General features: G+C 39.9%; 1 protein-coding gene across 1 annotated transcript; it reads left to right on the forward strand.

Annotated features, from left to right (window-relative positions):
- The first annotated feature begins 1,182 nt into the window (after positions 1 to 1,182).
- ttc14 (tetratricopeptide repeat domain 14) lies at positions 1,183 to 11,985 on the forward strand. The gene is made up of 12 exons (XM_054603188.1): positions 1,183 to 1,765; positions 2,392 to 2,522; positions 3,421 to 3,620; positions 3,914 to 3,998; positions 4,856 to 4,985; positions 5,768 to 5,923; positions 6,494 to 6,565; positions 6,702 to 6,821; positions 7,542 to 7,664; positions 8,562 to 8,679; positions 9,935 to 10,041; positions 10,182 to 11,985. The coding sequence occupies exons 1-12, from the start codon at positions 1,632 to 1,634 to the stop codon at positions 11,203 to 11,205; spliced, it is 2,400 nt and encodes a 799-aa protein (XP_054459163.1). The 5' UTR covers positions 1,183 to 1,631; the 3' UTR covers positions 11,206 to 11,985.
- Positions 11,986 to 12,680: the final 695 nt, after the last annotated feature.

The raw sequence follows: 12,680 nt of genomic DNA on the forward strand, positions 1-12,680 counted from the left end.
TGACTGGAAATTACTGGAAATGTGGAACCTACAGGTGGAAATGACTGGAAATGACTGGAAATGTGGAACCTACATTTGTAGTAGTTTTAGCCACCATTGTGGCTATGGCAGCTCTGGTGGCTGGAACCCGAGGTGGCAATAACAGCCAGAGTTGGGGTGACTGCAGTTGTGGTTGTTATAGACGGTTTTGTGGTGTTTGCAAATGTGGTTTTACTTGCAGTTTTGGTAGTTTTAGTCACAGTGGCTTAAGCTGTGGTGGTCGGAAAAGGAGTCGTGGTAGTGGCAGTTGTGGTGCTCGGAACCAGACTTGTTGTGGCTGCAGTTTTGGATGTTGGAACCTGAAAATGTGGTGGCTGCAGGTTTGATGGTTGGAACTAGAGTTTTGGTTGCTGCTGTTGTTGAAGTTACAGCCTGACTGGCTGTAATTGTGCTGGCTGGAACTAGAGATGTGGTTGCCGAAGTCGTGGTGATTGGAGCTGCAGATGGTTGGTTCCAAATGTGATAATTTGAGCAATAGCTGTGGTAGCTGCAGGTTTGGTAGCCGCAGTTGTCTGGGCTACAGTTTTTGGGGTTGCAGTTTTCAGGCTGTAGTTGTGGGGCCTGCGGTTGTGGTGGTTGGAAACGCAATTGTTGGGGTTTCAGTTGTTGCAGCAGCATCTGTCGGTGATGCAGTTGTGGTTCCTGTAGTTGTTGGGGTATAGTTGTGGTAGCTGCAGTCGTGGTGGTTGTGATTGTTTGGGCCTTAGTTGCGGGGTTCGCAGTTGTAGGTGTTGTAGTTGTTGTAGTTGTCGGGCCTGTAGATGTGGGGGCTGCAGTTGAATAATTAAATACTTCTGTGTGCCAATACTTTAGTACTTTTATTTAAGTAAAAATGAAAACTTTTACTTATAAAACAGTATTGTCACACTGTAGAATTAATGGTTTTCATTAAGTAAAAGATCTGAGTACTTCTTCCTCCATTGGCTCATAAAGGCTGTGTAGGACTAAATTGTGGTAGGATATTTTACTCTTAACCTAATTGCTATAAAATAAGCTACTTTTAAAAACAGTTTTCAATTTAATTTGAATCAAAATTAGAATTTAAAAAATGTATTAATATTTTGCTTCGGCCACTTTGGTTCCTAGGTGGTATCTGTTTCTTCCGACGGTTTCAGTGTAACACACCTTGCGCATGCTCACTCGTCCATGTGTGACAGTAATGGGCGATGCGCGATAAAAGAGTAGTCGAGACTTCGTGGGATTAGAATGATAATCGTGTTTTTGCGTTTTAGGAAACAGAGATACGTGTAAAACTATTGGAATATTGTTTATTACGAAGATAGTTTCAACTCGCTACTATTGTAGCATGACCAACTAGCGTTTGTTTTGGTGGCTAGCTAAACGACGCAGAGCAACGTTGTTTTCTAACTTACATCCTGTAAAGTGTATTTAATGGCCCTTTAACACTACAATCCGAGTTGGCGAATAAATCCATTAAATAGACGTGCCTATTGATGAGAGAAAAGCATGTCTCCTCCGCAGTATAAATAACACGTGTGCTAGTTTTTGCCAAACCATAGCCAACGACACTCAATGGCTGCTGTGTTTGTTTGACTTGTAGAAAAATGTGACTGCAGTCCTATTAACGCAGAATGGACAGAGACTTGTTGAGGCAGTGTCTGACGTATCATGGAGAATCGTTGTTCAACAAACTGAAATGTGAACAAACAGAAAACCCAGACTTCCAAGCTGTGGTGTCTGACCTGTGCAAGGTCTCCTGTGAAAGGTATTTAAGCAATTATGATTTGTTTTAATGAAGGTTTCAGTTTACATGTGAGCTTGGACCAGATCTTTTCAGGCATTTTCTCTTCTGGGTCTCACTTAAGGCTGCAATTAACAATTATTCAGTTATTTTCATTGTGGTCCATAAACTATCTGAAAATAGTGAAAAGTGCACAATTCAATTCAGCCACAGTACCCGTGAGTCCAAGATGACAACTTCAAATGACTTGTTTTGTCTGAACAGCAGTTTAAAACCCCAATGCATTGGTTTAGTTTACCATTATATATAAATCAGAGAAAAGCAGAAAACTTTACAGAATTAATGTTTTTATTAGTAATAGATAGTGTAATAGACTTGTCTTAGGTGTTTGAGATTTGACGCCCCTCATTATTGGTTGTTGCAGCCTTTGGCTCTAGAAAAAAAGATGTTCTTTCATATTGTGGATGTAATGCCTAATGAGGGTCCAGAGTGTTGTAACTCATCACTGTAAGAGTGCGGGAATTCAGCTGTTTGTTTTGCCTAAATTCCTCTTCCTATGCACCCGTTTGCCAGGCGTGCTACACAACCCTTAGTTTGACAAAAGGTTATTCTCCTCAGAGCCTCGCTGAACATGTGTGTTTTTTGTGCAGCAAGAGTGATGGTCAGGACAGCCCCCTTGTGGAGCAGTTCATTGCCCGGAAGGCTGACATCCTGTTCTGTCCAGCATGGAAGACCACCAACCATCAAGAAGAGGAACATGAGGAGGAGGATGATGCTGCAGGTGTGTGTTGGTTTGACCAAATCTCTCAGGCCTGGTTCACACTAAGTTGTCAGATATTACCTAATTTTGTAAAGGTCTCTGTCCACACTAAAACACTCAATCAATAGCAAAATAGCTAAATCACTTTGCCTTTGTCCTCTTTTCAATTCCAAACAACAACAAAAACTTAGCATTTTGGCCGACATCTTTGAGGCTGAGCTTTCAGCTTGTTGTACATAATATTTTCTTTCTGTGTCAGAAAAAACGGCGTTAGTGTATGTAACATGACTAAACAGAAGGCGTAGCGTGAGCAGCACATTAGCAGAGCAGAAGCTTCAGTAGTCCGTCTGTGTCTACACAGGATACATTAAGTATTGAATGGGCGGCCTGTGTTGACAGCTGGATTGATTAAAATAGAGGGTTGTTGCTCATAATTGTTAACCAGATAGTCATTGCAAAGCAATTTCACTGAAGTGCTGATCAAATCACTAATTTATGATTTCCACACCATCTGATAAATGAAAACGGGATACACATTACATCGTCATGGCAACAGCTGTGATGTGTCTATCATGACCCATAAAATGGGGTTATAAACAATGAGAAGTTCTCTCTCTGAACTATTACACAGCCCCCAGTTGTGACTGGGCAGACTTATGTCATCGAGTAGCATAAGCTCAGTTTTCCCCATACACACTAAAATGCTGAACTGGCATCTAACATTTATCCACTCTGTCGAGAGTTTTGGAAAGTCTCCATTTTTGGGTGAGAAAAATGCCAGCTTGGTGAATATGGAGGGCCAAAACAGAGATGAAAATATGTTTTTAAATCTAACTGGCTTAATGTGGATATACTCTAATATAGAGAAACCTATATTCATATGCAACATGTTTGATTCCATTTTCTTTTACTTTCCCAGAGCCATATGCCATTATGCCACCAATGGAGTTATTCATGGAGGTGTCTTATGAAGAAAGAAAAACCATGCTGTACAGGGACTTGGAAAGAGGAGACATCTTGGTGGGGAGGATCAACAACATTAGAGAATACGGCTTCTTCCTCACTCTGCTTTGCACGGCCGGTGGACTGAAGAGAGACATAGAGGACCTAGAGTTGTCGGTATGTCAACAAGCAAAATCAATTGAATGCACTTGAGCCATGTCATAAACCTGGTAACAGATCGAAACCAATCAGTCAACCATTGTAGATGCAGACGACTTTGATTGTCACTTGTCCAGCTAAACCGCTACTAATGCTGAATGACTGCCAGTGGGAGTAAACAATGGGACTCTCAGTGCACCGCACAAGTTGAGGTCTTAGATCATGACACATGCAATTTGTGTAACTATTGTTAACCTAGTAAATTGTGTAACTACCCACCTGGTGGAATTTCCTTTCCTTTCTACCTACAGGCTCTTTGTCATGTCAGAGAAATTCCCTCCAGTGGCAGCCATGATGATCCTCTGTCCTACTTCCAGATCGGGGACTTCATCAGAGGTTAGTGTCTTAGTTGCTTTGTTTTTTAACCACCCACCTCTCTGCAGTCTCTTTTTCTGACAGCCAGACCATCGGCGTGTTTTACCTAAAGCTGTTACAAGGCTTTAATTCATTTGACTCATACAGGTTTGGGGAAATGGGCTTGATGACAGTAAACTGGAAAAAGGCTCCTCCAACAAACAAAACAACGGTTGCAGAAGTTATACCTGGCTCAATATTTGCTGTGACACAGTGTTATTTTATGTGACAGTTCAGTGCATTTATCAAATGAAATGACGGAGGATAAAATGATCGCCATTGTGATAACTTAATAATTGTTAAGTCCTTCATAAAAGTATTATATACCACTGTTATATAGAGCTACAGGTAAGGTAGAGATTGTTCCAGGAACAATCTATATTTTGCGTCAATTGAATCTTTAGAGTGAGTATTCTGGGGAAATATTATATCATAAGTACGAGGAAGTAATCAGGAATTGTATAACTTCACTTAAAGCACCCAATGACCACTTAGTTAGTTACTTATTATCACATTGTAATACATCATAACAGTGATAATAATGCATTATAAAAAAAACTATGATACACTATGATCCTTGCAAAAAATGTATGCAATTATGAACTATTATGATACTTATAAGTTATTATGAAATGCTTTATGATGCTTTATGAATATGGTTGTTATAAATCATTATGAATATTTGATATATATGAGTATTCATATCTATCACTATGCAGTTTTATGAGCAGATTATAAAGCATTATAAGTATATTTATAATGCATTATAGACATGGGCGTCAGAGAAAGTGTGAAATATTTGTCAAATCTTCTGAGTTCTTAACTTTCTTGTTCTGTAGCTGCGGTGAAAGATATTGACCGCTACCAGGAGAAAATCACAGTCTCCCTCCAACAGGCCTCTCTTAATCCCAACTTGGAGCACATCAAACTGGGTGTCGTTCCTCGAGAGGAGCTGCCCATACACTACAGGTAAATACACAACATGATATGACAAAATACTATAAAATATACAACACTTAACTTAGAAAAACTATCACTAATAATAAAATAAAAAAGAATAAAAAACGAATTAAATGATGCCTGAAATGGTTGTTTTGTGAGTAACACTCAAGTTATTTTTACTGAACACTTGAACATGTAACACTGAACATGTTACATTTGTATCATTATGAAGTGATATAGGATGAAGATGAATTAAAAAAGTATCGTATCAAACTGGTAAATCTGTTTGAAACAAAATTTACCTAACTTGTCTGTTGTTGCTCTTCATTATTTAACACAGATCAACTGTGATCAACCTCCGTTGCACCAGACAAGCTCAGAGACGGAGAAGGCTGCTCCATGTTCACTCATGGAGAGCTTCAAAGTGCTAACAGAGGATTTATTTCAGAGTCTGTCCAAGGACTGTTGTTGTCCTCCATGTTGTTCTCCATTACGCTTGGCTGTCAGCAAGAGACACAAAAAATGACACTTTAAATGTCTGATTTGAGCGGCCAGAGTGTCTGAAAACACACTTTTAGAAATCCAATTGGAATCGGGTTTCAAATCAGTTACAAATGGGGTTTGGACCCAATTTGCAAAAATGTTTTTGCTGTCCAGACTTTCTAGAAATGAATCTAGAAACAGTCTAGTTAATGGATAAATCTGGATATGCCAAAAAACGGATTAGGGCTGGCAGTCTGAACAAGGCCGAAGTGTTCAGTTTTAGCATGCGACATTAACTCTTCTCGCCTCCTTTCCACTTTTCTTAGTCGTAGCGTTCATGCAGCCGCTGACTCCAGTGCGACGTATGAATGCATACTGAGGGGCTGTCATGGCTACCACAACCCCTCTGTAGTGGCCTACCTGCTGGAAAAGGTGGGAGTTAGTGACACCCACCCACCATCAATGATGAGAGGACTACAAAGGTAATGAACGGGTCAACTTTCTTATTTTTAGACTCAAGATTTATTAACATCTGGTCTCTTTGTCTTACTTTTTTGAAAATAACAACTCAAAAAGTAGCAGTTATCAAATTAATGTTGCTTCTCTCTAATTACCAACTGTCAAGGCAAGTTACATAATGTGCAGAGAATTGTAAGTTAGTAATTGTGGATATGCCTAAGTCCTAAAAACTGCAAGAAATATTAGGTAATTGACAAAAACCTGTGTAATTTAAAAAAATTTTTTATGTATGTCTGCAACTAATTATAAAAAATTTGAATTGTGGCACTTTCAAAGCGAGTGACAGGAATAAATAGAAGCAGGACGCCTGACCAAAGTTCAACTTAAAATATTGTGTTTTTTATTAAGAAGGAATATATCATCAAAAACAACTCTTGAGTATTTACATGACTTTTCTGCCAAAATTAAAAGGATTAGCCTTCAGGGTAGGCTGGTAAATAGTGGTACCCTTTAGGAAAAAGAAGCCTACAATGGTGAGAGACGACCGCTTTTGGGGTCAAACGAGTTCTTACCTGTGCCTCTTTTCTCCGCAGTAAACTTTTTCAAGAGGAAGATTTTGCCTCTGCAATCAGGAAGAAACAGTCTGCATCATGGGCTCTGAAGTGGTAATGATAAAATATTCTATAATAATCATCACGGTACAAAGTGAACAACATCCCCTTTTATGTAATCTTATTCCCTCTAGCTTCGTCTGACTTGATAACCCCATTTCCTGTTCCGTGTCTGTGTTTGTTGTTGCAGTGTTCGTGCAGGTGTGGGCCACTTCAAACATGGTCGTCATGTGGAAGCCATGAACGAATACAACAAAGCCTTGGATATCGACACTAATAATGTAGAAGCACTGGTGGCTCGTGGAGCTCTGTGAGTGGATTTCTTATTTTATGTCCTGCAGTCTGCTTTGGATGTATAACACTGCATATCCCTGGGTTTGTGTCACAATTTCCAGTAACTTCTTTACTGTGTTACATGGGGCCCATTCCGCCAAAGTTTTTGAATCATTAGACATTTATGCGCTGTATACCTATTTTTGAGTTTCACAAGCTATCTACTCTATTTATTCTGGTGAATGTTTTAAAAAGTTGCAGTTGTTTTTAATGAGAAATGATTGATGTCATTTTTTTCTAAACCGTATATGATTGACGAAGAGTATGCATCAATTCATTTGGAAGAAAATATTAAGATCAACATTTCAGATTTCATACTCGTCCCTGTCACAATTTCACTTGGTGCCGAAGGTAACAGAAAGGGAACTAATTCATTAACTACATAACAGATAAATGACGCAGAAAATGGCCATGATGTTTAAATGTCCTTGTATATATTTACATAATTGTCTGTTTTACACATTAAAACTGCAACTTAGACTTTATAATCCCTCTGTTTGCATTGGTGTTGTGTTCAAAACTCTAGTTAGTGATACCAAAAAACCAAGTTTAAGTCTTAAAAAAGAAAATGAAAATAAATCCTTTTCAGAACATTATTGTATCTCAGTTGTAAACGTCCCTGTGGATAAAATGATTGAATTCTCTTTTTTAGCTGTTTTTTTTCTTACTGTTTGTTTCCTTCATTGGATGTTTTCAGGTATGCTAACAAAGGCAGCATCATGAAGGCTATAACAGACTTTGAACTGGCTCTGGAGGGCTGTCCAGATCATCGCAACGCCAAGAAGTACCTCTGCCAGACGCTGGTGGAGAGAGGAAAACAGTAAGCGGCGCTACCTTTGGTTTGATAATAGTACAGAGGCGTAAGAAATAATAGCAATCAAGCAGAATAAATGTATTCATCTGTTCTGGTTGTTTAGGTGAATAAAAAAAAAAAAACATACTGACATTACTAATACAATGTCTCCAGAATGAAGGGTGCTGTTGTGCTCCTGCCGTTTCTTGCCTCAGTGCTGCAGGCAAAAGCAGCAATTTCAACATTACTTGTGTGAGGAGGGATCTTTGCAAAATGCAAAAAAGCTGTTTTGTCGAGAAGCAAGGCAGATGGTTATCAATAGTAGCTTTAGGTTAAATACTTTGACTCTAGCTGAGCTGTCAGGCAGTGCTGACTCTCAGTCTGTCCAACAAGCTCCACCAATTCATTACTTTATGTAAGTTGAGTTCATAAAAGGGCAAGTTTAGTGTTAGTTCAAGAACCTGTCTTGCTTGTTTTTTTCTCTGAGTAGTTGTCACGGTCTAGTTAATCCAAAGTGATTAACCATGATTGACCTTGTAAGTAATCATTATCATGCTTCTCCTTCTGCCTACATGTGGGGTTGAAGAGGCGTCACCAACAGTTAAACAGCACATAAGAGACAACGTCTTCTCTGCTGCCTCTAAATACATGTACATTTTTTGTCATGTAAATTTTCTTCCTGTATATTTAGGAAACAGTGCAATCCTTCTGTGCTTCGTCAACATTGAATAAATAGAATATCAGAAATGCTGTTTAGGAGCAAATTAGTGAGAATCAACTGGTCTGGCTTGTTACTGTAATCAAAAACAGACTAATATAGAAATCGTAATGATAACGAGAAATTTGTTATTAATTGTTTCTGCGTAATATCTTTAACCTTATTTACTCAGAGGTGTGTGTGTGTGTGCGTGTGCGTGTGTGTAGGCTTGAGGAACAGGAAAAACTAGTAACAGCGGAGGGATTGTACAGGAGAGCTCTATCTCTGGATGACTCAAACCTTGAGGCGAAGGAGGCGCTGCACAAGATCACAGACGCTATACAGGTGAGCGGGCCACCACACACACACACACACACACACACACACACACACACACACACACACACACACACACACACACACACAACCCAGGGGTTGGGGAAAAGTTGGCGGGTATGCACTGTATGTACTTAACTATTATATAACTCGCCAACATTAATGGCCATATCGAAGCTTTGTGAAGTCTACAAATCAATGAAGTTTGATATGAAAAAATACTAAACAAATGAACAAATGCATAAAAGAGATGTTTGTGAGGATGTTTCATCCAGTATTAATAAAGAAACTTAAATCTACATTTGTATATTAACAAAAGATCACATTACTACTTAACCACAGAGAATTATCGGCAACTCTGCTCTACAGAACGTTTTAGCGTCTTTCAGCTCACTGTTTGGGGTTTCTGTTTCGGTTGAGTCCCACCACGCTCATCAGTGGTGTTTTCAGCTGCACAGGCAGCTTTCAAAATCCAAATGTAGACTACTGGCCCAGCACAAAATGACACATAAAATTCACGACTAGCTGGTGAACATAGTGAAGTAATTAGCAACTAAAGAGACAGATACTACTAAAAAGTTCACCATATCAACCTAAAAGGTGATGTTATAAGGTGTTAAAACGTGCTTAAACACGTACATGTTCCCGACACTGTTTTGTTTGTAATACTGATGAAGTGTTTTGGTGTGTGTGTGTGTGTGTCTGCGACCCTGGGACTCTGCCCTTTGACCCTCTGACTGCCATGGTCCTGTCACCTGCCTTGCCGGTGTGAAAATAAATAAACGGCACAATGGACAACGACTCCTTCTCTGGACACTTGTGTGTGCCGTGTCCCTGGTCCAAATACGGTAACGTTGAAATCTTCTCTGTCTCAATGGGGAACAAATGCTGTTTGTTTTCTCTGCACATCTCTGCCTGTACCTCTGTCCATCCATCTATTTCTCTGCCAACTACCGTTCTCTTGGATCACTCCACTTTTTTTTCTGTGGTAAATATGTGACTCTCTGTATATTTCTCGATCATTCTGTCATCTGCTGTGTGATCGTTAACGTTCTTCTGTCCTTCTTAAACCTTTGACTTACCTTCTCCTCCTCATGCTTTTTTACTCCAACACGAATGACTGAATAAATACATGAATGAATGGCTGAATACTGATCAATTCCGGGGTCTCCGTTGCATGTCTTGGGGCACGGCGTGTTTGATTGTGTCTCTTTGGACTTTTGCCTGCCATTGTCGTGTCTTGCTTTGCCCGGCGACCATAAAGAAATCGATTCGCCTGCGAGAAGAAGCGCTGGCTAAGGAGCAGGACAAAGCTACGAGCAGCCAGATCAGTGCTGAGAAATTGCGTAAGATCTTAAAAGAGGAGAAGAGGTGAGTTGACTCTGATCTTTTGAAAGTGTGGCAGGTAAATATACTGCAGAGGAAGCCATGCAAGTCATTTCATAACTTAAAATCATCAGTTGTTTAATGGGAATAAAATGTCAAGTGAATGGATTTTTTTTTTTTTACAGGATGAAGAAAAAACGGAAGAGATCTTCCTCTTCGTCATCCGCTACTTCCTCCAGGAACTCCTCTCCATCTTCATCGTCTTCCTCCTCTCGCAGGAGATCCAAAAAGAAGAAAAAGAAGAGGAGGAGGTCTGAGCGGGGAAGTAAGCGCCATCGCAGGATCTCCTCCCGGGAGAGCAGGAGGAGCGAGGAGGGTAAGAGCGACAAAGACAGGAAGGTGAAAGAGGAGGACGAGGTGGAGTGGTATCCCGCTCCCCCCAACATCTCCGCCACCTTTCTCAACCAGAAGGGAGGCCCGGGTTTTGGAGAGAGGGATGAGGAGGAGGTAACGGTGAGGGATGTTGACGATAGACGTATCTCTCAACTGTACTCCTTGTCTGCAGCCTCAGAGGATGAAGAGTCTGACTCCTCATGCAGAGAAAGGAAGAGAAGGGACAGAGAAGAGAGCAGGAAAAAGATAATGAAAAACAGTCTGAGCAGAAGCCCAGATAGAGAAGAGAGGGGGAGTAGGAGTACAGAGAGTAGGGATAAGAGCAGGGAGGATAACAGGAAAGACAGGAGAGACAGTGACTCCAAGAGGATAAGTAGCCTGGACGAGAACAGGAAGCGAAAAGTATCCTGCTCGTCTGCGGAGTCTGAGTATTCGAGGAAATCCAGTTTCAAATCTGAATATTTGGGGAACTCTGGTTCTGCTTCTAAACATGTAGAGAGTAGGATGAGACATGACTCTTCCAAGAGGAACTCCTTCGATGGCGGAAGGTATGAGAGCAGAGGGCGGGAGGAAATTCAAGAGATGGAAGAGGCAACCAGAGAGAAGGACAATAGAAAGGGGAAAGTAGTGGAGGACAGCAGCAGGTCAGATGCAGGAAACGGTAAAATATCAGAAGGTGCTGGAAATCACAACAAGCAGAGTAGTTTGACCTCAGTGCCAGGAGGAAGCGCTAAAAAAGAGCTCCCATCTAACCTGTTAGATATTTTTAATCAGATTGCCCAGTTTCAGAAGGAGAAAGGAGTCGGGCCAAAATAATAACTCTGAAACCAAAAGTCCAAAAGGTGCCCAAATACTAGTGAAACAAGACTGTGAAATATGGTTTAAAATCGTTTGAACCATGAGAGCGTTCATTCTGGACTCTGTATCAAGCTGATTGAATGTTCCCAGTTGTTGTACCTTTTATTGTTAGAAAATAAATGCCATTATACTTTGAAATGTCTTAGTTCTTGTAGTAGATTTAAGGCCTGTGAGCAACTGTTCACAATGTGTTCACAATGTGTTCACAATGTGTTAAAATGTTCACCTGAATTGGTTGAAGCTATAATTTAAGTAAAAACTTTCCTAAATGATGTGATTACATGGTATGATTGTAACTGGTGATTTTTAGTGTATTTCAAGCAAAGAACATTTTAAAAAATCTACATCAATGATGCAGCTATTATATAATTATTCATTATTGCTTCACATGTGCTCATTTCCCCATTTAGATGTTTTTTTGTGTGGAAATTTTGACAAGTTATAACATTGTTCAGCACATCTGAAGTCACATCAGTTGCTCCAGGCTTTAATATCTATTTTGTGTTCATGTTAAGTTGCGACTTATCTGTTAAAGATGATACTGCCTTATGTTTACTGCCTTGTGCCATTTTGTGCATTCTCTCTGTGGCTCGTTGAATCCCAAACAACCTGACTGTTAGTACTGCAGTACTTTTTCAAGCTTCACACAATGCAGATGTTCCAGCTGTATCCCAACACATTTTTTCTCTGTAGTAAAACAAACTCTGTTGAATCAATAAAGCCTTTAAAATGTCAAAACTACATGCCGTGTCACTGAAGTCCAAGCTATAGCGAGGAGAGACTGCGGCGCAGATTAAAAATACCGCTGTGTGTGTGTGTGTGTGTGGTGTGTGTGCGTGCGAGACCCTGTGACCCTGTAACTAATGCAACTAAATGGAATTCAGCCATCATACATTTTCTTTTTGACATATGCTCTTTTTACTATATACCAGTCTGAATATCATTATTACATACTATTTACATCTCTTATTTCCACCATACGTTTCATTCAAATATTTACTTATTTTTATGATTCTAATGTGTGTATTATCTTGTGTTTAAAGAGCTAATACCAGGTAATGTCTAAGTTAATATAAAACCATCTGTGTTACTATAGCTTGTGCTAAGTACAGGAGGCTGCAGTGAAATGATATTCAAAATGAAACGTCTGTTTGAGGTGCTGCTCCGGCTTTGGAGAGATTTTACAAACAGAGTTATTTTCTACCTCACAAGACCAAAACACAAGTAAAGACACAGAGGACAGCACACAATGTGAAATGAACATTGGGTGAGAGTCAAAAAGAAAGAATCAATTTTAACTTGACGTCTGCAAAGACTTTGCATATTCAAGGCCACAGTCCATGATGATGTAAATGCAACGGTGCAGAAAACCTCCAGTCAAACGTTTTGGTGGAAATATTTAGCTGTGGGGCTGTTTTAAGTGGCTTGCACAG

Source organism: Anoplopoma fimbria, chromosome 8, assembly GCF_027596085.1.
Source record: "Anoplopoma fimbria isolate UVic2021 breed Golden Eagle Sablefish chromosome 8, Afim_UVic_2022, whole genome shotgun sequence".
NCBI lineage: Eukaryota > Metazoa > Chordata > Actinopteri > Perciformes > Anoplopomatidae > Anoplopoma > Anoplopoma fimbria.